Genomic DNA, 27,986 nt, shown 5'->3' with positions numbered 1-27,986 from the left:
TTGTGATAATTGAACCACTGCTATTATTTTGAGGAAACTTTCCAACATTTACATATGGAATTCTTCCTCTTCTAGATATGTTCTGCAGTTGTGTGGGGCTGTCTACCACGTGCCCCTCCCTGTATACTGCCAGCCTGCAGTTCCTGTCTATTCTCTTGACTGAAGAAGCAAAAAGGTGTCTGCGGGATAAGGATAAAACGAATTTATGTCACAGTCCAACAATAGCTTCACTTCTTGATAAAACGCAGGAAAATCAGAAATCTCTAGAACGATTTAATGAAGTAATTATTCAGGTATGTGATTTCTTGATTTTTTTAAAACTTTCAGTGTTGGTCTTTTTTTTTTTTTTTACACTCCATATTGTCCATATTGTTTCACAAATTATGAAGTAAACGTCAAGGAAACAGGCTTATAAGGTCTCTTTACTACATGTCTGAATTGACAGTGTTGATCTTGTAAAAAATTTTTTTCAATCATTTGAATTAAAAAATAATGCTCGTTTTGACCATTTACATACTAGAAGAGTATGTCAAGTTAAATAAGCCATCTCCTCCCCCGTCTTATCCCTCTGATGTTGACCAGAATATGATGTAAAAATTCAAAATTAAATATTAGTAATCTAAGTCCATCAGTTTATCAAAATAGTGTGTCATATCATGACCAAATTGGGTGGATTTCAGGAATGCAGGTATAATTAATAATTTACTGCCATTTTAAAGACAGTTTACATCTTTGAAAATGTGTTCACCTCAGTGACATTTAATTTATAGAAACAAGCTACCTATATTTAAGGTGATTATGTATATAGAGGTAGGCAGACCTGCATTGTCACATTTGTGAGAAAATGTCCCCTTTCCAAGCCCTGAGGCCTATTTTATCTAACTTATTTTTTTCACTCCTAAAATATGAACCAAGATTTTTGTTTCATCAAAAAACATTCTGAAATCACTAAAGTATTGTTATTTCATAACTAGATTAACAATAATAAAAAAAAACACAGAAGAGTTTCCTAAGTTACAGAATTATTTTTTACAAATAGGAATATTACTAGATTTTCTTTCTTTCATTTTTTTTTTTTTTTAAAGATTTTATTGGGGAAGGGGAACAGGACTTTATTGGGGAACAGTGTGTACTTCTGGGACTTTTCCAAGTCAAGTTGTTGTCCTTTCAGTCTTGGTTGTGTAGGGTGCAGCTCAGCTCCAGGTCCAGCTGTCATTGTTAGTTGCAGGGGGTGCAGCCCACCATCCCTTGTGGGAGTCAAGGAGCTGAACTGGCAACCTTGTGGTTGAGAGCAGGCTCTCCAACAACTGAGCCATCTGGCCACCTGGGAGCTCAGCGGCAGCTCATTGACTTCATTCTAGTTGTGGAGGGCGCAGCTCACTAGCCCATGTGAGAATCAAACCTGCAGCCCTGTTGCCCAGAGCTTGCACTCTAACCAACTGAGCCACCTGTCCGCCCCTACTAGATTTTTTTCAACATTCACAATCCTCCTTTTTAATAATCATATGGCTTCCTGATTTTTGTCTTCTCACTGAAAGGTGGAAAGTGGTAGGCTTGTACATTGAAGGATTTTGTTTCTGCATTTTACAGACAACGTTCTTCCTGGCTGCTGACTTGTAACTGTCACTTTGCTGCTCAGGATTTGGGGATTTTTGCCCTTTTCTGCCTGTGAGACTCGCGGCTCTAACTTATTTTTTTCTGACCTCTTTCTGACCTGACCCTTTGTGCGTTTGCCCAGCAGCCCTTATGATGCTGGCATGCAGACACGGCTGGTGGAGGCCAGGACAGCTCTCCGGGCCACTCAAACCTGCCTGAGCAAGCGGGCACAGGGTTCCCAGGGCACTGTTGCCTGCCTGCCCAACAGATGGTAGTTGCTTTCCCAGCACTGATAAGGCGTCCCCGTCATTTTCTCCTCTGTCTCCAGCAGCTCCTGCAGAAGCTGGATCTGTAGGGAAAAAAGTCCTCAAAGCATTTCTCGAAGTCACATCTTGGGAGGCCCGAGCTTCCCAGTAGCTACCACCCTTTTCTCATTCACTGAGCTTTTCCTAGTTCAGTGCCCAAACTGGACACTGTCCCATGTTCTCGTTCACCCTCAGAACATCAGGCTTTGTTCCCCCAGTGGTTCACTGAGGCCTGTTTTACCCTTGAAGGAATACTATAGGAAGAAAACTCAAATGCACACCTTTGAAAAGCCCTCCTGCAGCCTCAATCCAGAGCGTTACTCAATTCCTAGTTGGCTCCGGTGGAAGGCTTTTCTTCTGGGAGGGGCCTTGGCTCTCCTGGTGCTTTTCTCTTCAGGAAACTTAAATGAACCGTGGAGCCCCCACCCATTTCCTTCCCTCAGGGAGGCCGGTGCCTGCCCCCTCCCCTCCTGGGCCAGAATGCCCAGCAGCTCTGGGAGCCAGACCACAGCTATGGCCATGGTTCCTGCAGCCAGTTCTGGACCTCGTGAAGTTTCCAGGCCTCCCTCTGCTCAGGCCAAGCCACGTATCTGATTTCCCTCCTGTTTTATCTTGCTTGTCAGTGGTGCTGTGTTTCAAGGAACGACAGTTCAATTTGAGGTAAATGTGGGTCCATGTAGGGATGACGAACCAGATTAAAATAGTGTATGTAGGAAAAACTGCCACCGGATTTTGCTATATTTACCTTGCCCTTATTTTTCCCTAATAGTTTACAATATTATTTATTATAAAAGTTATTGTCTATAATCTTTCTCTGTTACCTTCCTTGGCCCAGGAAAATGAGCCACAGGGTATCTCCGTGATTTTCCTAATGACTAGCTAATTTTCCTCTTCATTTATTCCAAATTGCAAAAGATAGAAAGTATTCTGTGTGAATATGGACACGTTAACCAATTATTTATACTGCGTTTCCTAATAAATCATACTCTTCTTGTTCATGGAAATAGGAGACTACGGACATACGATGTTTGTTAGAAGGGCACAGGCGAGTTTAAGGCAAAGAAAGTAAAGATGGGAATCGGACCTGTGACACACTTGGGAGGAAATGTATGCCTGACGGAAAATGGGATACTCACTAATGAGCTTATTTGACTGCAAACACTGTGTTTTCTTTGCTCTGCCCTGTATAAACGTGATATGTGAATTAAAATATTATTAGACTACATTAAAGAGCCACACATTGTGTTTCTTAATATACGTCCATGAGGGCTATGAGGAGTGCCAGGTGTTATGCGAAGCAAAGTAAACTACAGTCTTGAAATTAGCAGAAGAGGTAGTATTCCAAAACTGGTGCCCTTCAAAGGAATATTTAAATCCTCTGTAAAATGTGCTAAAACATGGTGGATGTGTGACCCCAGACATATCACTTAACTTCTTCTGATTCAGTTCTTCAGAATGCAAAAATGAGAGGTCCGCATGGCATTATTGCTAAGCTTCGGCTGGCTCCAAAATTCTCCCATCTCCTAATCAATTATTGTACTATAACTTCAACTAAGCTGTCTTGGCAGAGAATCTTTTCAATGGCTGCTTTACAGCGTATCCTATTGGGGATACGTGTTCAAAGTTTGCTTTTGATAGTTATATCTTAAATAATGTATAGTTTTATTTGTTCATAATTCAGTTTTACAGGATTTGAGTATTCTCTAAGAAACTATTAGCTGTGTTTTGACCAAAAATACTGAACACACTTGACTTAATGGTGATTTTGCCTTCCCTAGTGAGATACTCAATACGTTTCATTTGCAAATACGTAGAGATAACAAGATTAACACGATCCTGATGAGTTTTGTCTGTAACTGAGATGTTGGATTTTTACTCTTTATATTTGCTCTAATATCTAAGGACAGTAATGCAAGGAAACAAACTCTTATGTCCCAATTTAGGAGGTATATTTTGCATTAGTGTTCAGTGAGTGGTAAAATTTCAAGAGTAAATCTGTTAGAGATAAGGCGTATGTACTTGAGCTACTGCTGTGTTAATGAATGTTTGCTGTAATTAAAGAGCCTCTTCTTTATCTTAGTACCTTTTGGAAAGAAAGCAGAAAGTCTTGACCTAGAATTCCAAGATCCCTTAGTGTACAGACGGGATTGGATTAAAGAGCCTAACATTTAAATTACATTGAGTCTTCTTATTTTCTTTCTACCTATGGTTAACACAAAGACATATTGTTTCTTGCTCTGTATCCTCTGGATGTATTTTCTTGGTGCATCCTCCAGTAGCTAGTGGTCTGTGACTTCAGCTGTTAATACGTCGTGGGATCTTAGCCTCCACGTCCTGCCTCCAGGCTGCTCCCACTGGCTGCACAGCGCCTGCTCTGCACTGACGCTCCGACCTAATTTTCAGTCTGTGCTACATGCTAGGTGGAAAACCATAGGAATTAAATCCTATGCCTTGACCTTCAGCATATGTTGAAAAGTGTGTGGATTTACTGTAGGTCAGTCCTGTTCATTTCTTGTTTGTTTGTTTTTAGTTTGGGGCTTTCATGTCAGGTTTACCATGTATACAGTTTTATAAGTTTTGTTAGCCAAAGTAGGGTACTTTCTCATTTTCCTCTTCTCAGAGGCTACTCCTTACACCTCTTTGAGCTTATTGTTTACCAGTTTCCTTTCCCTGTCTCCAGATAACGTACTTGTGTTTCTCTAGCTGGGTTACTCAGTTTTGGACATGATCTGTTGATTTCCTACTGTGGAAAATGAGACTGTAACCATCGTTCCACCCCCAGCCACCTACCCAACCACAATGGCTTTCTTCTTATTGCCTTAATGTTATGTATCTTCACGTTGACCAGAGATTGCACAGCATGTGGTGTTAAATCCATGAAAACAATATACACAATTGAACCGCGTTGCAATGTTTACGTTTCTTTTTCTAAGCTCATGTTCTTTGCCAGCAATCGAATGTTCTCTCAGTTTATTTAGAAATGTCAGAACTTATATCAGCTCATCTCCCGGAAGAACTCTCCCAGTTCCTTCTGACTGCTTGGTGCCCGGTGTCGTCCCGGGGTCCCGTTCACCTTTTTCCTGGGGAGTCCCTTTAGTCTCTACTGTTTTGTGCAGTCTCTGTGTCCCATGTCCCATGTCTCCCTTTTGGTAGAGTCCGTCCTCCAGCAGCTTCCAAGGCCTGCAGAGGAGGCTTTTTTGAGATGTCGACGTCTGAGCATCCTCATCTACCCTCACATTTTAGAGTTGGGTCAAGTGAGCATTCTAGACTGGAGATCATTCACTTCAGAATTTAGAAGGCATTGTCTATTCCCTTTCACTTCTCTGGTTACTGCAGAGAATTCTGACACCGTCACGATCCCTGGTTTCTCTCTCCTGGAAGTTTTCAGAATCTTTTTTTGGTCTCTAATGTTGTACACGTTCCTGATGAAGTGTCTAGGTGTAGAATGGGTGTTTTTTATCCCTTGTGCTGGGCTCTTTCCACCGTAATTACCTGACATTTCCTCCACTTTGTGTGCTGTGTATGTTTGCAAGTCCTGTTAGTTTTGCTTCTTCCTAGAGAGTCTCTCTTTTCTTTTTTCCCCTCTATTTTTGTTTCTGTTTTCTGGTTAGGGGCTTCTCTCAGGTTCTGGTCACCTTGGATGACTGCTGTATTCAAAACTGGGAGACTCACAGCAGGTTGGAAACTGAGCATGAGTGGAACTGGTCACCCGTCAGCTGTACTGGGTCATTCTATGACTGCCTCCTTGAGCTTCTCGGATTCCCTAGAGAAGAATTTCCCAACCTCCTGAATGGAGGTGAAAACCCTCCTGTCAAGTGTTTTGCAGCAAAGTAGGAGAAGAGAGCTGGGGTATTAGGATTTAATTTGCACAATTTCACTTAATCTTTCCTGTTTTCAGTAGAATCCCTCACCCACAAATGAGCTTGACCTCTGCCAGCATAGACTCCTTCTAACTCATCCTCTTCAGAGACTGAACCTCCCGTCATTTTAAGGGTTGAGGAGGAAGAGTGTCTTGGCGGCACAGAGCTTGGTGGGTGGTGGGCAGAATCTAGTTATCTAACCGCTTTTCAGAGAGTTTTCAGAAAACCTCCCTTTACTGTCTGGGGGAGATAAGACAGGCAGCTATGATGTCAGGGTTTCCCTGGGTCCTGGTTCCAATGCACCAATTGTGAGAGAACATTTCTGAGCGAAAGAGAAAATCTGAATTTGGACTGGATATTAGTTAATACCAGGAATTTTGTTAATTATGTTAAGCATGATGTTGGCTTTATGGTTATATATACTGGAGTGTGCCACTTTGAAATACTTCAGCCAAAAATATTTAAAAAGGCAGTATGGAGGTTTGTTACTCTGTTTTCTTTGCTCCCATAACATATTTGGAATTTTTTATAATGAAAAAAATTTTAAACTCATACATTCAAATGCATAAAGGAAATATATCAAAATATATTAGTATTTTCAAAATTACAAGTAATTTTTCATTTACGTTAAAGTAAAAAATTAAGAAATAATGCTTTTTTGAAAAATGTATCGCACGACAGGTAAGTGTTACTACAGAAATGAAAGACGGACAGAACCAAATCACCTGAGGTACAGGGGTACATTGGTTGGAAACCAAGGGAGGGGAATGTGTCTCAGGAAGAAGAAAGGAGGAATTTGACGACGGTTCTCCTGCTTAGCAGTTTGCCAAGGAACCTTTAAAATAAATTAAATATGTGTATGTATATTCTCTGGTCAGTTTGAGTAAGTGCAGGAACTTGTTCTGTGTTACACTAAAATGTAGCTTTTTTCTTTAGATGATGAGTCTTTGAGACTGATTGTTGGTCTTAGCTATATTGTAAGTTTCTTAGTCAGTCTTATCCACACAGAGCATTCTTAAATCTGAATGATTGACCAGATTCCAGTGGGTTCCATGGACTAGTCTAAACCTAGCAATACCTTTTAAATAGAACACATCTCTTATTCACAACACTCTTGCTCCGAGTAAGCTTTCCTTCAAGGCAGTTTGATATGTTTTCTTTGCAGAGCTATGAAGGAAAATCCGGCAGAGACACTCTGAAAAGAGTCGCTGCGAATGCACTGCTGTCACTCCTGGCGGTCAGTAGAAGAGCCCAGAAACTCGCTTTGGAAGGTGAGCCACACGACGGATGCGTCAGATGCTTTTGTGGTCTATTTTCAGTTCAGGTCTATGCTCGTTCATTTTAGTTTTCTTTGGACTCAAAATGTAAAAAAGCTTATACTCTCAGGGTCGCTAAAAATAGTCAAACGTGTATTACTTCTAAAATAAAAAGAACACATGTAGATTATTTTTGTGCCATGATTGCTGCTCTAGAGAATGTGTATCTAAATGTTATAGAGGCTTAAAAACACATCACTTAATTCTATAATAATTAAATCTTCATAACCACGTGCACATGTGGCACACCTGAAAAAGAACATACTTTTGATAGTAATAACAATAGGTGATCCTATATTTATATAAATTTCCCCCATAAAGTGTTACAATTTCTCATCTGGAATCAGAGTCACAGCAACGTCAGGTCCATTAATTTCAGTTGTGATTTGCTCCTCCAAACTGTGCGTGCCTCAGAATGTAACTTAGATGTTGGGAGGATTGTACGAACCTGAAAACAAGTAGGTTTTAGCATTTTTGGTTCTCGTACAGTTTTTTCCTCCAGTTCGTTAATCTCACCAAAAATACGAAAATGAAGTTGGTCAGAAATGTAAAACATTTTTTTGAGAGTGTGATCGCTGCATGTGGTTTGAACTGACTTGGAGACGGAGTTTCCTTTGATTGTGTTGGTGTTGCTTCTTAGCGGCCCTGATAGACAGCTGCATGGAGCGGATGAAGCACGTTAACGCACAGCTGAGCCTGGACACTCTGCGGCCTGGGAAGGCCGTGCTCAGGAAGAAGGTGAGCAAAAGGGACTTCTGGGACGGACGGAGGGCCACTCCCAGGTCGTCGCTCTCATGTCCGCACGCTTGTGAACGACCGCTGTGGGGTTGACACGAGGGCCTGATTTAGAAGAAAGGCAGCCAGAGAAGTTAATAGGATTTCCGCATTAGCAGGTTTGGGATTCGGGGTTGTATGGGTGTGTCTTAGTTCTCCCGTGAATAACTTTAAATGAAATTTGTATATTGCATGTTGTTGTTAATAAACATTCTGGAGTGTGCATCATAAATTTTGTATGCTGCCAAAGGAAAGGCTTCCAAAGTGAGCAGAGGTGCACCAGGAATGAGAGAAAGTACTGTTTTCTCCATGTCAAGTGCTGCTGTAAACATCTTGTGTTTATTATCTCACACACACTCAGGACAATGCAGTCCTTTAACTGGTAATTCATAAAGCCAGTATTTGCCCAGAGCTGGATGGTTGATTCTTTCCTTCTGTGACTTCTGAATGTCTCTTTCTAGCATTGAGTCTGCTGGACTCATGTTCAAACTGCATGTTCATGGAAACTGTAAATAACACAGTTTTTATGTAAAGCAGTGGTTAACAATAGTAACTATGGTTAAAAAGACCCGCCACACAGGCTTACTGGGAAAATGAATGTGCGTGCGTGTTTCTATGTACATAGCACAGGCCGTGGAGCAGTGATCTGTGCCATAACTAGTTTCTGCTGCATTTGATTAGCAACCAAGAAAAAGCCATATTAATAATTTCATTGACGCAGGGGGTCACGTGTTATTCAGTTTCTTTTCTTGCCTCTTTTCTTCTCTTAGCAAAGGCCCTTCATCACTGAGAAAGTGAGCAGCTCCTGATGTGATTGAAAAACAGTCAGCACCTGCCTCACTTTATAGAGATGAAACATGGAGCTTGTAATATATCTCAGTTCCTCCATGCTTGATAGAACAGAGATAGCTTTTTCGCGGTGGCTGCGCTTCTTGAGATATGCTCATCTTTCAAAGATCATTAGCTTGTCAGTCCACTCCCAGTTACGCTGTCCAGGCGCAGAGAGCATGGCTCACTGTCATGGAGCCCAGAGGAAAGGAACTACTGTCTGTAAAAAGTGGGATATGCCATGTGTTCATGTCTTTCACCTGCTTTTTGTTTAAACAGGAGGATGGTTTTATTAAAGAGTTAAGCATTGCCATGCAGCTTCTAAGAAACTGTCTTTATCAAAACGAAGAATGTAAGGTAAGTAGAGTTCCTTCTCCAAATGTTGACAGCGGTGCTGGCACTGAGCACTTTAATTTCCATGTGAGATAATGCAGGAGGGAAAATGGAAAACTCTTTGGAGTTTGTTTTAGATGCACAGTTGATTGTTCCTCACACTCAGTGTTAATTCTCAAAATCAGTGCACTTAATCTAGTTATTCTTCAACACTGGTGCCATTTCTTGTTTCAGTCAGCATGTTAGCTTTGTCCCTGAAACTGACTTTGGGCAGCTCAAGCATTCTTGAGCCTCTTTCTGCTCTTCAGCTTTTTTACAAAGATGGAATGGATGGCTGTGCATGTCTTTTGAGGCAGGGTGTTTTCAGAGGTGGTTGTCAGACAGCTGTCCACGGGGGTAAGTACAGGTGTCTGTGTCCATAAGGAAATAATTCAAGTGTGTCAGAGTACCCTCCGTTCTTGCCGAGGGTGGCCCCGCCCATCTCAGGGAGCCAGGCTCCACTTCTAGCTCTGCCCGCTCCTGGGGCCCCTGCGCTCAGCCCCTCTGCCTGGAAACCACGGACGTGTTTTGCGTTGTCTGTGAGATTTGATGTCGTCATTTAAAGCACTGCGTTAACACCATTATACAGGATATAACGTCTGAAACACTTTGATCTGCTTGTCACAGTATTACAACACTTTCGAAGCACTGATTTTTACACAAATAATGTAGAAAATGAGTAAGACAAAGAGAAATGATAAAAGCTTGCTGTAAAAAAAATTCTTGCATTTTTTGCTTTTACTTGTGATAAAACTGGAAAAAAATGTACTGTCTCTGCAAATAAATATCTTGAACACATATTCTTTAAACTGTGTTAAATGATTTGTGCAAGACATATGACTAACAATTTATATTTCAAAACAGTTTAATGGGAATTAAGTGTTTATACATTTCATTAAAATTCCCCATGTATGAACTTTTACTCATAATATTTTATCATTTACTAAATTTACGATCCCTTATGCTAGATAGTATCCTTGTGAGTGGATACAGTTAATATTCTTCCATGACACCTTACTCAGGGAATACTCTGGAACACTGTTTTTTTTTTAAACCCACAATATTTTATTTATTTATTTTTAAGCTTTTATTAAATAATACAGCTAACTGGAACACTTTCTAGGTAGGATCTGCTTCTCTAGGTTTATGAGATGCTACCTTGGGTACTGGTTATAAATGTAGTGTTCACGTTTGTAACACATGAGATGTCTATAAAAGTGTAATCTCTCAATCAGTCAAAGCATTTCTGCATTTCCAAGTTGTTGATAAGGAGTAAATCCAAAGAAGAATGTTTAGATTACTCTTGAGTATAAATGCAGTCTGATGGGGCAAAGATTCTTAATTTCTTTTTCTGCTCCCACTTACCTGAGCTTTATGACGCACTCCCATTACTTACTGTTGGTCCCTCTGTGGAAAGTCACCGAGTAACCCACACCCACACCATCCCAGTGTCTGTGTGACATTGAGGAGTTTTCATACTGAGAAGATTCTGGTGGCTGTGAGTTAATGAATTGAATGCTGGGTAAGGTTAGAGGTAGGCAACTGTGGTGCAAGCGAGGTCCAGGCGTGAGACGAGGAGACCCTAGCCGGGGCAGGTGGAAAGCGGGAGGAGGGGAGAGTAAATCTGAGAGATGGAGGAGAAGGCAGAGAAATGTGGGATAACTTCCAGGCTCTAGTTTAATGCCAGCGTGCCTAATAGAGCAGAGCGTTAGGTATGAGAGAGCCTAATGTGTGGGCTTGCACGTTAGCGTGAAGTGTCTTTGGGATATCCCGGTGGAAAATGGCTGGTAGTCAGTAGATTACATGGATCTGGGGCTCGAAGGGGTGAAACAGGATATTACGGTGTTTCCCCGAAAATAAGACATAGCCAGGCCATCAGCTCTAATGCATCGGCTACGTCTTATTTTGGGGGAAACGTCGTAGGAGTTATCAGTGTATAGATGGTGTTTGTAGCTGTGACTATTGTTGAAATTCCCCAAGAGAGTATCTAGTGAAAGCCTAGGTCAGGTCCTTGGAAAATACAACTCGTATTTAAGAGAAGGCATCAAACCACCGGGAAGAAAATGCTGGAAAGAGTTTGGAGATGACCCAGGATAGAGGGACTCCATGGAAGTGAAGAAAACGAGACCTTTTATAGATGCCACAGTTCCTGAAGGTCTGGTGACTGCGAAGATAGGAGTGGTCTTCCCAGCATTGTCAGGGCAGACAACAAATTTAAGCCAACAATTAAATATGGGATGGGAAATGAAAACAATAAGAGTATTCTTTACAGAAGCTTAGTCATTGAAAAGCAGCGTTAATAATTTAGGATGCACAGCACTAAAGAAAGTTAGTCTGTGTGTTTGTTTCTCCTCACCTGTAAACGGCTTGAGTGTAAACAGAAATGAGCAAGCTGGGGACTAGTTACTAAAGAGACAGGAAGAAAAGCACTAATGGACAGACCAGCCTCCCCGAGGGGCGAGCGGGGATGTGTTCCAGAGCCCAGATGGACATACAGGTGTCCAACGAGAGGGACAGCTGCCCTCACCACTGGGCGGGAGGCTGAGTGGGTGGAAACACAGGCAAACTCGGGACAGAATGGGCGAGGAGAGAAGGAAGTCACACGTCATCATTTCTGTCTTCTCTGTGGAGCCGGAAGCAAGGCCGTCTGCCGCAGTCGCAGGGCTGTGTTCCAAGCTTACGGAGATGGGGGCCAGGGGAAGGACTTTGGGAATAACACTGGGAATGACTTCTGGGCTCGTGAGAGTGTGGGGAACTTGGGGAAGGGCTCTCCATTCTCTTCTGCCATTGATGCTTCATAAAACCGTGCAGGGCCCACCGGTGTGCTGTGCCCATGGGTCTGCAAATTGTCTATCAATGACTGTTCATTTAAAATCGCTGCATTTATTGCAGATAGTTACAGTTTTATTTGTAATATTGTCCACGTGGTAACTGATCTGCGTAACAGAGACTATGAGTTACTTAAGAATTTATTGATTTAATATCACATTTTGACTGAGTTTTGCTATATTCAAATTATTTAGAAACAGTAATCTACCTCTGATGGATCTTTTTCTGTCTGTCCACATATCCCAGCTATATGTACACACACATACACACAGGGAGAGAGAGGGCGGAGGGGAGAGCTCAGAGTTGATGGGGATCTTGAATTAACCAGAAAACCCCATTTCTTAACCATATCAGAGCATTTACTGTGTATTCAGTTTGTGAGCTAGCCCTGTCTTGCTTTGACTTCCATGTTCAGAAGCTGGTTTTCTACATTCTTACCTAAGTCGTATGTCCTGGCCACCCCTGTGTGGAAGGGACTTCGTGACACTGGCCAGGCTCACCTGGCACCTGGGCAAGGTGCTCAGGCCGCCCAAGGCGGTGGATGGCAGCTCGCACTGACCAGACAAAGACAAACTCAGTTTTTTCTCCTTGTGTTTGTGACGATGGTTTTGGCTTTGATTCTAATTTTCCATTTTCATGGAGTCAGACTAAGGCTGTCCTTCCTTCCTGCCTGTGCAGGAGGCAGCCCTGGAAGCCCACCTCGTCCCTGTCCTGCACTCGCTGTGGCCGTGGCTTCTGATGGATGATTCACTGATGCACACTGCCCTGCAGCTGCTGTGCGTCTATACTGCCAATTTTCCCAACGGTAAGTAGAACCCAGTGCTGCCTTCCAGTCCTATAGTCCACTCAAATGCTAATTTTATGTAATGCTGTTAAAACGGACTGGGTAAATGAACACGTAGTTTGAAGTGTTTCTCCTGCTAATTGCGGGTAAGGTGGTTAAAGGTGCACTTGCTTGTAACAGATACATTAGTAAGTTCCTTGAGCTAGGAAGGGTCTTTGCACAGCTCAGGGAGTAGAGAGGGAGAAACTGGCCTGATTGTATCCGTGGGCATTTGGATTTGGTAGGAAAATTGAGAGAGTGAAAATGATGATGGTAAGGCCTTAAAAACCAGGTAAAGGTTAAAACTCATAGATTGTAGAGCAGCAGACTGGCATGAAGAAAGGTGGTTCTGGAGACCGTTGGTTTGGTGACAGCTGGTATCATTGGGGTGCCTCTTTCACTCATTCATCTGACAGACATTTTCTTGAGGACCTACTGTGGGCCTTGCATGTGTCGAGGCCAACCGCTGAGAGTGAGCACAGAGAAGGGTGATTTGGGCACAGAGGTGATTTGAGGAGGGAGGAGAAGGTGTGAAAGGGCTGCTGGAGCGGAGGGAAAGAGCAAGCCTGCCGGGGAGATGGAATCGGTCTGCTGGAGCTGTGAATGCCACTGAAAACTCAGAGCGATACGGACGCCCGTTATAAACCAGCCACGGGCATCAGGTACAGCCCAGGGTGTCGAATCAGTAAGATTGTAACGACGGGACCGTGTCCGTGGGTACTGGACTCACCGGCGTGATTGCTTCGTGTTATATTCATGTCTAACCACTATGCTGTACACCTGAAACTAATGTAATGTTGTATGTCCACTGTCATTGAGAAATGTAAAAAACTTAGAAAAAACAAAACTCAGGGGCATAAATTTAAGGCTTGACTGGTCTGCAGGTGTGTGTGCTTTCTGCCAGCGAACTCAGCAGCTCAGCACCTGGGCTCTCCAGTATAGCGACAGACGACAGAGAAGGGGCTGGACCTGGGAACAGGTCAGGGCCCATGTCGTCAGTCCCCTGCCTGTGCTGGCTTCAGCCTCCTCCTGGTGGTTGGGCACCAGCCTTGGCCTCCACTCGGGATCTGTCCGGTTCCGTAGCCCCTCAGCTGGGTCCGGCCTGGGTGACCTGACGTCAGCAGCCCTTCAGGCTCCTGACGTCAGGGAGCTGGCACTGCTGGGTGTGGCATGCACCACAGTGCAGGGGCCTTGCCCCACCCCTGCACCGTTTGTCCCCACCCCCTAGGCGTCCCCTCCCGTCCTGCAGCGCAGCAGGCCAGGGTGGCTGCCCCGGAAGCCTTGCATCTGCACACGGTTCTGCTCTACCCCGCCCTTCACTCCTTACTGTAGGGTTTAGGGAAATAAGCAGGAAAAAATCAGTTGCTAAGTACTGAGCAGAGGAAACGTTTAGCATCGACCTTTTGAAACTATTATCTGTTACTTTTATTCTTAGAACTGATGTAACTACTAGAATGGGATGAGGTTACTAAATGGAGGAAGAAACTTTCTGCCCTCCGGTCTGGTTTGTTTGCAGGCAAACTCGCATTGTTCCTGACCGTTTCAAGTCATACTTTCCGCATCCAGCGGTATTTGGACACTTTTATATAATGTGAACACAAGAAAGCTTACTGTATTTATTTGTGTTTACTTGTGTTTTGTGAGTTTATTTTACAGAACGTATTTGATTCTACTCTAGTTATACTTACGCTGGCCTCTGCTGCATGGACTTCCCCAAGTTAAGGACAGCTTTGGTTTATATTCCAATACACCCACGTGTATTTCTAACTCTTTCGTGATTATCCTTCTCCCTTGGTAAATCCCCTATGGTTTAATTTACTGAGAAGACACTAGACTTTGGAAAACCAGTGGACGCCACTGCTGGTTCTTCCTTCTTGTGAGCTGTGTGACCTTGAGCAAGTCACTGACTTCTCTGAGCTCTGTACCTTCATCTGGCACGTGTGGCTGGTAGCATTTGTCCATCCTCCCACCCCAGAATTATTGTTCCTTATTTTTTTTTCCTTTTGTAAAATGAAGGCATTAGACCAAGTTACCTCCCATTTCTAAAATTCTGTTCTTATATGTAGGCCTTTAATTAGATGTCTTCTTTAGGAACTATTAAAAAACCTATTATGCTTGTTTTATTATTTAAAAAAAAATAAACCTTGTGTTTTTCAGTGCTCTATTGGGGTCATTAGGCCATTAATGAGGACAGTCCACCCGTTATGTTGAATGTGCTCATCACCAGTAGCCTTCGGTGCTAATTTGCAGTTCACAGGTTACGGCCAAGTCATCTGATACATTGATGGCTTTACCACTTTGATTCTTTCTTAACTAAGCAGTGGAACTGAGAAGACCTTGTGATAGGCTGTTCTTTTTCAAGGTTGCAGTTCTCTTTGTTGGTCAAGTTCTGGACAGCATCCTCTGCAAGCTGTCGGCAGAGGAGCGTCCGGCAGCTCCCTGATGCTCTGTGTCCTGAGGCTGGCCTCCCAGACGCCGCTCGAGAACACTGCCGTGCAGCACATGGTTTTTCTGTGTCTTTCAAACTTGGCCTTGTCTCACGACTGCAAAGGAGTGATTCAAAAAGTAAGTACTGCAACTTCCTTCGTATCATAAAAAGGATAGTAAAATACTTCCAATCAGGGATATATGTGAAACGCCTAGAACTCATTTTCTAGGATTCATTTATTATGATTTCAAGACATTTTATTTTAAAGGATTGTAAAAGGGTTAAGAGGTTTACTTTGTTTAAAGCCAGTTGGGACATGACACATGACAAGTGACAGAAGATAGAATACGATCAAACCATTTCTTTTAGTTTATCTTCTTAGCTTTGGATTATATTTTATCACTCTCAAAAATGAGCATTTTAGAAAGACAGCTGTCTTCCGCTTATTTGAATCATAAAAGTAATATATTGGCCTTTAAACAAGACCACACTGAACTGTTACAATTTCAGTTCCATTTACATTGTCAAAGTGGTTTATGAAATCCAATGACAGCCCTTTTCTCTAAGTTAGACCTAACTTCTTTATGGCATGCTAGGCGATTTTATCAGTCCCCGAACTTGACTTCCGATCACTGATTTTATCTTAGGGTACTTCAAAAGGGATTGATTGCTTGAGGCAAATTCTAGTACAGCTATTCAGTTAGACTGTATTTAGGTGTGTGTCAACAGAACCCCTCATTTGGAAGGTCCCTTAAAATTTTAATGATTAGATTACCTATTACGTAGTAGAACATGGTTTTTTGAGTACTTCTCTTTCTTTCGCATAAAGGCCAAGATAAATTGCAAAAGTTTGCAGTACTCATAAGAATTGAGTGTCCTTTTCCTCTGCTGCATCATCTCCACCCCCACCGTGCAAAAAGCAAACAAACAAAAAAACAACAAAACACTTTGAGGGCAATCGCCAAGTAAATGGCAGTCTTACTCAGGGAAGATCTTTTCAGTGGTGTGTTGGAGCTAGCTCATGTTGGCTCAGGAGTGTCGGCATTAATTTTCAGGAATTTTGTAAGCCGGTTGACATCACGGTGGTGTCTTGAAATCAGCCATAGTGATGGTAGTCACACCGTGTTAATCGGCAAAAGGTGCAAATCAGGGCCGACTACTCTCACTGGAGCTAGCCGTCTGCTTACCCGCACACGGCTGATGTCTTCTTCGTGTGTGTGTGTGTGTGTGTGTGTGTGAGAGAGCGAGAGCGAGAGAGAGCGAGAGCGAGAGCGAGAGAGAGAGAGAGAGAGAGAGAGAGAGAGAAGGAGAGAAGGAGAGAAGGAGAGAAAGAGAGAAGGAGAGAAAAGCATGTCCAAACTGGGGCAGGGGCAGTGGTTTCAGCCGCTTCCTTCCAAAGCATATTGGTAGGAAGCAAAGTAAGAACGCCCAAATGCTATGTAAATGCCAGCCTCAGGCTCAGGTGTGACTTGGAGCTGGAGACTGCCTGTCTTTCAGCTTCAGTTCCTTCGTTTTTAGGTTATACAAAATGACCGCTTTAGCATCTTCAAGTCCCCATTTCTGATTCTGGAACTGTACTGAAGCCAATTTTGGTATAAGGTGGTCAGACTCTGTTTCCTCTGCCCTAAAGACGAACCCCTGAGCCTTCTCTGCTGCACTGAGTTACAGTGCACCCTGGACACTTAGTCTGGTACCGCTCGGTTACTCGTCTGCAGACATTAGAAAACGTAGCTGATGCTGTCGTACAACTGAGATTCCCAAAGGCCTGGTTTCTCTCTACCGTGGCCTGTTTCTGTATATTCTACCTGGTGTCATTTCATTGCGTCTTGAGGCCCAGCAGCAAGAAGGAGCGCCCACAGCATATTCACAGTGTAAAGCACTGTCATGTATTTTATCACTCTTGTCAACCCCAGAGCGCCTGTACCCTGGAGAATCTAGCTGAATGGGAAAAGCAAGGGATGGATCCCAAAAGCACTAGTCTGGGCCGACAGGTGGGTGGTGGGTGTGGGCGGCGGCACGCGCAGGGCGCACAGCGGCCGGTTCCCTTGTTGCTGGGAAATGCTGCTGATCTTTCTGTGGGTTGCTTCATCCGTGTGCTCAGAGCCCGTCACATAAAAGCGTTCAATTTATATCGTAGATTCGAGCCATCGTCTCGATTTAAGTGCAGGAGAACCCAAGAACTCAGCCAGATAGGTTATGAAACTGGGAGAGAGATGAGGTCTCCTGGACAGTTAGGAGAGTTCAGTGGTCACATTTCTGCTTCCTGATCAGATGTGTACGTGGCTGTGGTTGCCGCACTCCCTGGACTCCTTCTGGATATTGTCCCTTCCTACTTTCTTTCTTTGTTTGCATAGAGATTATTCAAGACAGTAAGTTACTGTCTTTTACCTACTTAAGAGTTTGGCGGGGTTTTGTGGCAGGGGTGTTATTTGGACACTGAAATGACTCTTAGAGTTCCAGTAATAGACTTGTCGCATCTGTAAGTTTACTAGAATGACATGTAGCCCTGAGAAGTCATCTGTAATGATAAGCGGCTGGGATAAATTGAATATAAGATGCACCCACAGATTATTTTTTAGCACACTTGTAGCTATAAAGATTCAAATATCCTCAGTACTGCCAGAGTTGTTAACTGGTGCTGAACGTTTATTTGGATTATTTTTCTTTTTTAATAACATTTTGAATAATTTTTTTATTAATACATTTTTAATGAGTTTTTAAAATAAATTTTTATTTATCTTTCATTTATTTTTTTATTAAAGTGTAGTCAACACACAGTGTAATATTAGTTTCAGGTGGACGCCGCAGGGTGCTGACATTTATATACCCTGTGACATGATCACCATGCTCTGTCACCTGGCGTAGTTACTACGATAGTTTAGATTGTTTTCCCGGTGCTGAACGTCACACCCCTGTGGCTTATTTATTTTATAACTGGAAGCTTCTACCTCTTATTCCCCTTCACCTTTTCACCCATCCTCCCCCCCGCCTCCCCTGGGGCAACCATCAGTGGGGTTTGCTTATTTTTCCTCCCTACAGGATAGCTTTTGATGAGCAGCGAAATGGCCAGAAGGCAAATAGATAGAGAAAACTCAGGAGGCTTGACATAATTCCCAAACTGAATTATCAATCCTAAATAATTAAGAGCGAACTATGGTTACTTTATCCATCATCAGAAAAGGATGCGTAAGAGTTAGAATGGGAGCACTATTTTGTTCTCCTTAGCTTTTCCACTTGTACCTGGAAACAGTATCGGTGGAGTATTGGGAAGGGGTTGGAGGAAGGAGACATTACAGTGAGGAGAAGAGCAGAGTGCTGGTGAATTGGTCTCCGGGGGACTAGGAAAAGAATGCAGAGGCTCAAGAGGAAAATGACGTTCTCTCTGTTCCCCACAGAGTAACTTCTTACAGAACTTTCTGTCTCTGACATTGCCAAAAGGAGGAAACAGACATCTCAGTAACCTGGCCGTCCTTTGGTTGAAGTTCCTCCTGAATATGTCCCTGCGAGAAGACGGGCAGCAGATGATCCTGAGGCTCGATGGCTGCTTGGACTCGCTTACAGAGCTGAGCAAGTTCAAGCACAAGAGCAGCCCCCACCTGCCTCTCCTCATTTTTCACAACATTTGTTTCAGTCCTGCCAATAAGCCCAAGGTGCTGGCTAACGGTGAGTGTTCGCATCACACCACACACACACACACACACACACACACGCACGCACGCACACACACACGCCCGTTTCCACGTGTGGTTATTCACAGCATACTGTATTCATATGAAAATACAAAGCGGTTTTATAACTCATTCGCCAGGTACTTACTTACTAAGCGCCCATTGTGTTCAAGGCACTGTGGAGGGCAGAGGCTGAGAATGAATCGGGCGGGACTCTTGTCCCCAGAGATGAGCCAGACGTGGCTCCAGCCACCAAGGAGCTGCCAGGAGTCTCCCAGGGTTACCAGGTCACGGCATTGAGGGGCCCACTGGAGCCCGGAGTTGGCGGGAGGAGGAGCGTGAGCGGGACGCTTGGTGGCGCCACTCCACTGTCCCCTCTGCCCCCCCCCACTCCTCTGCATCTCTGAGCAGATGCTGCCCCGTCGGTGGCAGCTGTCTGGCCGCCGTGCCCCTCCAGCCTCCTCTCCCTTCTCTCTCACTCTCTTATCTCCTTAATTTTCCTCCACAGCTTTTCCACCAGCTCATACGGTATGTGTTTTGGTATGTGTGTGTGTTCCCAGTCTGCCCACACTAGAACAGAAGCTCTAACAAGGCCAAGAGGTTTTGTCTCTTTTGTTCACGTTTATTTGTGGCACCTAGAACTGTGTGTGTCACGCGTGAGCTCTCAGTGGATGTTTGGTTGAGATCCTGACCAGGCAGGAGCATTCAGAGCCAAAGCCGCAGGGGACAGTTAGCCTTAGGGAGACTTTCTCTGAGACGCAGGCCGGACAGGTGCGCCCTGGCGAGCAGCTTGGCAACAGACAGAAACGGAAAGATCTGTTTCTGGAACCGTGTGCTGCTTCTGTGAGGACTGTGACTTTCACAGGAGGCCCTGTGTTATCGTAAAGGAAGACGAGGCCGGCTCTAGACCCCACAGCCGGCACCGCACGCCAGGCCCTTTGGTGCTCAGGCCTGCGTCACCTGGGGAGGCTTCTCTGGGTCCCATTCTGCACCTGTAAAAGAATTCTTCCTGGACTGGTTCTGGTAGAGATGAGTTGGGAAACATGCAAAGCACCTAGCGCAGTTTAGAGTACGTCTTAGATGCACCAGATAATACTCTTTTCCTTTCATATGTTTCACTTAATCTTTCCTTAGAACTGTTTTCTGTGAAACACGGAGTTTTCCAAGTGGATGACTCTGCTTCCATTCTGCGATGGGTGTGGTCGTGATCCTGTTTTTCTGATAATCATTATTAAACGCTAGAAATGCAGGGAAAGGTTTTAGAAGTCCGGTCAGCTTTTAACTGACAAAATGAACTGCGGCTCTGCGTGCCGCTCCCCCCACCCCACACCTGGCTCCGAGGCCTCCGTGGGGGCATGCTTCGCGGCCATTGTGTCAGCCCCCTTCCCTGGGTCTGCCTCAGTTTCCACAGTTGTTAAATGTAGACGATCATGGGCCCTGCCTCGCAGGGCAGTGAGATAGGAAAAAAACTAAAGGAAAAAAGGTGAAATGGACACTTGCCCTTAGAAAAATTTATTTAGGAGAAAACCCCCCAAAAAACCCAAAGTCTAATAACTATGAAAGACATTGTATTAGCTGGAAATCTAACTGCATAGAAAACCCTAGGTCCCGATGGCTTCACCAAGTGAGTTCTACCTAACGTTTTAGCAACAGGTAATTCCAAACAGATCCCAACTCTTACAGAGAGGGGACGGAGAGGAGGTAATCGCTCGTTTTGTGAAGCTAGCAGAACGTTAGTAAAACCTGACCAGGACACCAACGACTTTTGCTAAATGTTTAACTACTTGTTCTTGGTGGGTGAAGAGGGGGTTGGATGTATATTGAATATGTAGAAATTTTATTATGTCTATACTATATGAATATATAAATTGATAAACGGTACTGGTTTAAAGCATACAACTTAACAGATTCTGGTACAGTATGTGATACTCTTTATTTTCAACTCTGTATGACCGGCTCATTCTCACAAAATATCTGCATTGACTTCAGCTGGACTCTCGTATCTGTAGCCAGTCTGTGGTTGCAGTTCAATCATGATTTGACAAATGGAACTGCATCCCAATCTGGTCTTTTCCCAAGAAATTTATTGTCATTAAATCTGATGTGTACTATATTGTTAAAATGCTCTCTTGCCCTGATGCAAAAAAAATTCATAACACTGAAATCTCTTGTAGCTTTATCACTAATTCATTTCTGATTTGTAGCATTTGTTGATTTTCATGGTGTAAATACTCTTACTGTAGCTGATTTCAGGCTATGAACATGACATCCCTAACCTCATAATTGAATCAATATCATTAAGAAAGGTAATAAATATTCAAAAGCCTTCACTTCCTAATTATTTAACTACGTTTTACTATTATCTACTCTCTCGAGATTATGTGGGAGTTTACTTCATACCTGTTTGTTAAACTTAAAAATGTTTTATGTGCTTTTTTAAAAAACTTGAAGTACAGTTGACATACGATATCATTAGTTTCACGTTTATGTGCATTTTGTATATGTGTTATATTTCACATTAAATGTGTTAAATATGACACATTAAAAAAAATTTTTTTTTAAATTGATTGCCTTGCATTATCCAAAGGAACACCACATTAATTGACCTATATATGTACTTTTTAAAAGTATTTCAGAGCTAGTCACTGGCTAGTAACTAAAGTTCTTTGATCATGGGTAATGTGTTCTGAGTGTTGGACGATATATAAAAATATCCCTTGATGACACTATCAGACGGAGCACACCGTTTGGTGATGTGCCCTAAGAGTATCAGCTGCCCCCTGTAAGCTCACCTGAGGAATTGACCAGCTGACTATACAGGCTGAAGCAGGAGACTGACACAGGAGAAGCAGGGGACCGGAGGATGCCGCTGAGGTGGTCTGGCAATAGGGGTGCTGGCGGGAAAACTGCGGCCCCCACACTGTCCCTCCACTACACAGCTCACAGAGCAGCTTCTTTTTCTGTAAGAGATTTTAAATTCCTTAAAATGTATATAAAAAATCTAAATAAAGTCACTTAAACAGCATTTTTGTTTGCCTTAATTATAGAATCTTTCACCGAACTAGTATTTATTGAGCCCCTAAAATAAACTGCCACTGTGGTTGGAGTATCCACCACAGCCGATACAGGCTGCCCTCAACCAGGTGACGGTATAATTAGATGCATCCGCTGGGGTGGGGAGTGGTTAATGTGTAGAGAGAGTTCCCAGTAACAAGGGTTTCACCTTTAAGAATGCAACATGATTTTAAAATCACATTATAGAGGAAAAATAATTTGATGGTTTAATGGTATAAAAAATAAGTAATACTGTAGGTTCATATGTTGTTCTGAAACATCGTGACCAACTGCTTGGGACTAGACTTCGCCATCTTCACTTAGAAATGAGTAGGCTGCTGCAGGTAATTTGCAAGTCTTCATTTCACACTCTGGTTAGCTTTGCAGAAAAAGAGACGTATCTTGTGTGTTGACATGCTTTAAATCACTTTTTACACACACACACACACACACACACACACACACACATTTCTCTAAAATGTTTAGTCCTTTTTTTCCAAGACTGAACTAATATGGTATTTCTTGATGGTTATTTTATGCAGTATCTCATCCAATTGATAGGTTCATATAACAGTCTTTATAATGTATCACAAGAGCCAATCTGTTTTCCTGCACACCAAAATATGAGCCATAATTGAAGAGCTCATTAATATAACTCGTTGTGTAATTACTTACTTCTCCACTATTGTTGTCTTTAAATGAATGTACCATCGTTGAATTAGGGGCAGAAAAAATGAGGCAGCTGCTGCTGCCCTGACAGTCTCTGCCTGTGAGGACAACAGTTTGTTTTGAGCTTGTCTTTCCATGTACCACACGGTGTAAAAGACGGTTTTTTTGTTGTAGTCCAGTGACACCAACTTTGATGTACTGTGATGGGGTAACAAAAGACTGTCAGATTCGTCTAAGGTAAGAATGCTCCGAATGTCTGCGACTGAACTTTTTTTTTTTTTTAATGTGTTTATTATTAGAAAAAGTCGTTAGTGTGCTAGCTGCCTGTCTGGAAAGCGAGAATCAAAATGCTCAGAGGATTGGAGCCGCCGCGCTTTGGGCTCTCATGCACAATTATCAAAAGGTCAGTTTTTAAAATCTTTGTCATATCTGGGAAGCCTCTGAGGATGTATCCAGGGACCTCAGAGGAGCATCAGCAAGAGAAAAAAAGGAAGTCAGAGACCCATATTGCCCTGTGCATTCATACAATGAGTAAGCCTGCCGTTGACATCGTCTTCATTAATTTTAACAGACTGTCTCATTCCAGAAGTGTCTCTCTTGAGCGAGTGAATGTTCCCTGTGAATATACATTGATTTGCCGTATTGGTGTTATGTTATTGTAGATTATTTCTACTACAAGATGTGTCAAGGAAAAATGCATCCTGAAAGAAAACCAAGTAACAGAGTCTTATCCAGTTGTGTGATTTGCCTTTCTCTAGTACGTGTCATCACTGACATACGCTCAGGTCTTGGGCTGCAGCACCCAATCCTCCCTGGGGGACCTGCAGGCAGGTGGGGACTCGGCACCTGCTTTCTCCCAGGCCTCTGGTCTTCTCTTTCATTGCAGCCATCTCACTCCTGAGAGAAATGCCTGCGTGTGTCTAGTGATTAAACAGTGGCCAAGTGACAATGTTAGGATAAATAGCCCTCCCTGATGGTGCCCTCAGCGAGTTGTCCCTTGTCTGCACAGCGCCTTCTCCCCGCTGGATGGCGTCAGTGCACACGAGGACAGAGGCTGCTGCTGTCACTTTCACCCGGGGACCCTCAGGGCTTAGCACAGGATTTGGCACTTTGTAGTCACTGAGTAAATATTTGTTGACCGACTGGTAATGTTTGATATACTTGATCTGAAATCTGAGGTTTGAGGGAATATGAAATAAGATAATAAGTTTAAAATAGTAAATTGAGGCTAGGAGAGAAGGGGTAAGCGGAGAGGGAAGAAAGAACATGGGACGGTAAGGAGAGACTCAAGTCAGGGAAGGATGTGGCCTGGCCCACCAGGATGTACTCATCTGAACTCTGCAGCGACGTCGTCAGAGCTTATAATGTCCTGTGTACACGGTAGTCAGCAGAGGCACAAGGAGCAACGTGGTCTCCTGATCCCGAACACTTAGAAACAGACCTAATGAATGGATTGTTCTGTGTTATCTTCAGGCAAAAACGACTTTGAAAAACCCATCAATAAAAAGAAGAGTGGATGAAGCTTATTCCTTAGCAAAGAAAAGTAAGTGTCATTATGAAAGGCATTTCAGTTAAACTTGGGAGCTGTTCAGTGCGTTGTCGGATTAATGAAATGTCTGCTGGACAGTTCACAGCAAAAGGACAGTTTTCTACATTGACGGTTTACACTGATGTGCGACGAGCTTTTTTGTTGACGCGTTGTACTGTGAGCCGGTATATGGTCTGTGGTTTTCATTATAATAGTTTTTAAATAATAAAATATAATAGTTTCTCAAAACATGTCTGTCATCTTTCTCCAAGTCATTTTTTTCTTGTACGAAACTTGCTTTGCTGATGGCTACCACTCTGCTAAAGTGTGTTCTCAGGTGATAAGAGCCGGCCACAATAGCACTGACCTTGGGGTCTAACATCCGGGGATTGAGTCACAGTCTTCCAAAAATAGATCCCATCTCCCCAGAATCCACTCTGCCCAGTGACGTAATCACAATGAGGCAGGGTTTTCCTCTCAAAGTGCAGTTTTCATTTTAAGTGACACACGTTTTCAGTGAACATGATTCTCTGAACCTTTTTAATGCTGCGACACTGAGCTGTGTCTTTCCTGTGCTGTACTGGATCTGGGGTCTAGTCCGATTTTTCATAAGTGTCCGATGGGCTTTTTTGTTTTGTTTCTGGATGTGATGATGAACTTCTGGAAGTAGTGAGTCACTGAGTTATGTTAGCGTTTATGTGTTAGGAGGAATGGTACATAAAAGAAGCAGGCATTCCTTCGGGATTATAGATAATGGGATCCATTACGGGGGTGCATTGATTTTTGTTTATACTCTTCGGCCACACCATTAATAAAGAACAAATACAAATTTTGAGACTTCTTAATTTTTTTACACTGTACACTATTCCCGTAATGTAAAGTATTCCTGGTACATCAAGACATTAAATAGAACTTCAAGTTACTTGTAAATCCTGTTGATGTATGTTGGTGTATGTGTGTCCACGCGTACATGTAGTACTAAGTTTAATAAACTCTTTCTTCCATATTCTTATTTTTCTCTCTCAGCTTTTTCAAGCTCGGAAGAAAACCCTCTGAATGCCTATTATTTGAAATGTCTCGAAAGCCTCGCCCAGCAGCTGAACTCTTCCTGAGGACTGGGGCTGCCCACAGAAGAGCTGTCCGGACGCGAGCATCGTGCACAGCTGCTGTCTGAAGACAGGCCGAGCCTCTGCGAGCGGGGATGCCTCTCTCCTTCCCGATGAGAAGTGGCCTGGTGACATCCAGCTCCGCCCCTTCATTTCATACCAGCTCTCTGAGTCAGAGCAGCTGACTAGAAGATAATGCAAAAAGGCATAGAAAGTTCTGGGAACATAGACATTTTTACCCTTTTCTATGCACCTTGCTTTGTAAAAATCCTATTTAACAGTTATTTAATAAACTATTTTTAGAAACTGAAAATTGACTAGTCGTTGCAGACTTTTATCAGTCTCATGAATATAAACTTTAGGAATTGAAGTAAGACATTATGTTCTGATATCCTTTTTTCAAAATTTTTTTCCATGAAATTTGGCTCTTGTCAACACAAATGCTTAGTTTTCGAACCTTCACACTGTCCAGAACATACATAGTGGTGAAGGGATATTTGTATGTAAATGTGTATAATTTTGTGAGTAGCTTTTTTCTGCAGTTTCTAGTGATTAACTCCTTCCATTCAATCTGTAAATCTGTTCTATTTTATTCTTTTTACCTTTCAACTTCTGAAATAATATGTAATAAAGAAGGAAGGAATAGTGTTTATGGGTCTGGGTTCAAATTCTAGTTCAGCTCAAAATAGGAACGAGACTGAAAAATCCAGCAGCAGAAGATCAGCCAAGTATTCTGTGACGTCCCTCTGAACTAGCATGTTGTGTAGAACTCAGAACTTAAATCAAGATCAAGTCAAGTAGTAATCACTTTCAGCAGGTTTCCCAACACTTTGGAAAGTGAGAAAATTGTGTCTAAGAAATGAAAAATAAAAGCTAATATGTGTGTGTGTATCTGTGTGTGTGTAAACACACACACACAGATACACTCATTTAGGAAGAAGTTTTCTAATTGAATTATGGTAATAAAAAAAAAATCAATATTTTTTATTAAGTGCTGTTGGCAAATTGCTGTCATTAATAAGATAAGCCAGATGATGTTATTTAAGCTGGAAGGATGAGGACAAAATATATGTTAAATACTGAAATTGAAGCAGATAAATTTGTAGTGTCTGAAAATTATTGATTAGAGATCTGAAAAATAGATTTAGGAGGTTCAGAGGTTTCTGGGAAGCCCAAGTTAATTTGAAACAGAGGACGTGCCTATAGTCTGAAAAATTCACCAGTTCTAAGAGCAGGAATCTTAGGAATTATTTCTGCCTTTTCTCCTGGTTTCTTACATTTTATGTCATTTTCTTGATATTACCTTGTAAGCCCTCACTGATGAATAATGCGCTGGATTTCTTTGTAACTTCCATTTCAAGAGCACTTTTTATGTGACTGGCACTAATCTGAGAATGTTTATGATTTAACCTATTTTCCTCTAAAATACTTCTGTTATCGCTGTGTTAGAGGTGAATAAATGGAGGCTCAGAGTGGCTGGGTGATATGTTTGTGGCTGGTGAATATGAGGTTGAGATTGGAACCCACTGTCACTGCTAATAAGCCCGATGTTTTTAAACAACTGTGCTATGCTTCCTCCTTTTCTTTTTTCCTCATTGAAATTCCTGCCTTTGTGTTTGGATCTTACAGATGACACACCATTTTTTTAAATAAAACTTGGGTCTCTTCAGGGAAATGGTCCTTTCCTTTATGGTTCATTGATTGGTTGATTGATTGACATATCGGGGCGTGTGTGGCCTCAGTTCTCTGGAATTAGGAAGAACTGTAATTTATCATTTTCCATAGCAGTCCAAGATAGTGCCATAGGGGGGTTTGGAACCCTGCAGTCAGAAGCAGGGACCTGTGCTGCCAAGAAGGACCACCGCCCCTGGAAAGAGGAGAGAGGTAACGGCTTCTGGAGACTTGCATGTACCTCTGTTGGTGTCCAGGGACGTGAACCTCAGGCACATCGTGCCCTAGGTCCGCATGTTGGTCCTTAGAACCTGTGTCTCTTCAGACCATGTCCAGCCAGTACGTGAGGATCCGGTAAGCAGAGGGCCCTGCGGTGACTGGCCCGCCATCCCCCAGCTGCCACGGTGCTCCCCTGGGGACTCCCCAGCCTCAGAAGCGCCCCCCCCAATGTTTGTTGAAATGCAGATGCGTGGGGCCCCCGGACCACAGTCCTAATGTCCAGGAGAATGGTTAGCAGACTAAGCTTTACACCCCACGGTTTGAGAACCACTGATGAATCCCCCTGACTGCAGAAAACTGCTTAGAACATGAAAATCACTTCCTGTTACTCAACTACTGAGTGATAAAATCCGGACTTGGATGCGGGTCTCCTGAATGCTACCCCACACCCCTCGTGTAGGCGAAAAGCCAGAAAACAGGTGAAGGGGCCTACTGTGTTTCCCTGAAGTCAGACCCAGCCTGACAATCAGCTCTAATGCATCTTTTGGAGCAAAACTTAATATAAGACCTAGTATTATATTAATATTATATTTATTATCATATTAGGTAGTAAAATTATAGCAAAATAAGACCGGGTCTCATATTAATGTTTGCTCCGAAAGACTCATTAGAGCTGATGGTCCGGCTACGTCTTATTTTCGGGGAAACATGGTGGTTCATGCCTTAGGGTCTCCAGAGTTCCCATTTCCTGGCGTCTTGGCTTGGCTGGGTTCGTGTGTGTCTAAGCTAGGGATGCACTCACAGAAGCTGTGCTGTGCTGACCGGAACATGCACAGTGAGACTGACTGAGGCTTCTGGGTTTCAGGTTGAGAGCAGTTTGGGGGAGTAGGCAGCCACTGCTGTTGGAAACAGAGAAAACAAGTAGAATAGTTAGCTGACC

General features: G+C 43.0%; 1 protein-coding gene across 1 annotated transcript in view; it reads left to right on the top strand.

Moving 5' to 3' along the window:
* The window catches only part of RTTN (rotatin), a 126,160-nt gene extending 100,713 nt beyond the window's left edge, over positions 1–25,447 (top strand). Inside the window, exons 40-49 of the mRNA XM_033087793.1 lie at positions 76–293; positions 6,927–7,032; positions 7,718–7,815; positions 8,959–9,036; positions 12,559–12,685; positions 15,066–15,268; positions 18,527–18,794; positions 22,822–22,925; positions 23,996–24,065; positions 25,077–25,447. Coding sequence (XP_032943684.1) covers positions 76–293; positions 6,927–7,032; positions 7,718–7,815; positions 8,959–9,036; positions 12,559–12,685; positions 15,066–15,268; positions 18,527–18,794; positions 22,822–22,925; positions 23,996–24,065; positions 25,077–25,162 — 1,358 coding nt within the window. The 3' untranslated portion in view covers positions 25,163–25,447. The remainder of the gene's footprint in view (positions 1–75; positions 294–6,926; positions 7,033–7,717; positions 7,816–8,958; positions 9,037–12,558; positions 12,686–15,065; positions 15,269–18,526; positions 18,795–22,821; positions 22,926–23,995; positions 24,066–25,076) is intronic.
* Positions 25,448–27,986: the final 2,539 nt, after the last annotated feature.

The sequence above is a fragment of the Rhinolophus ferrumequinum genome, chromosome 19 (assembly GCF_004115265.2).
Source record: "Rhinolophus ferrumequinum isolate MPI-CBG mRhiFer1 chromosome 19, mRhiFer1_v1.p, whole genome shotgun sequence".
Classification (NCBI taxonomy): domain Eukaryota; kingdom Metazoa; phylum Chordata; class Mammalia; order Chiroptera; family Rhinolophidae; genus Rhinolophus; species Rhinolophus ferrumequinum.
This window is presented reverse-complemented; position numbering and strand designations above follow the sequence as displayed.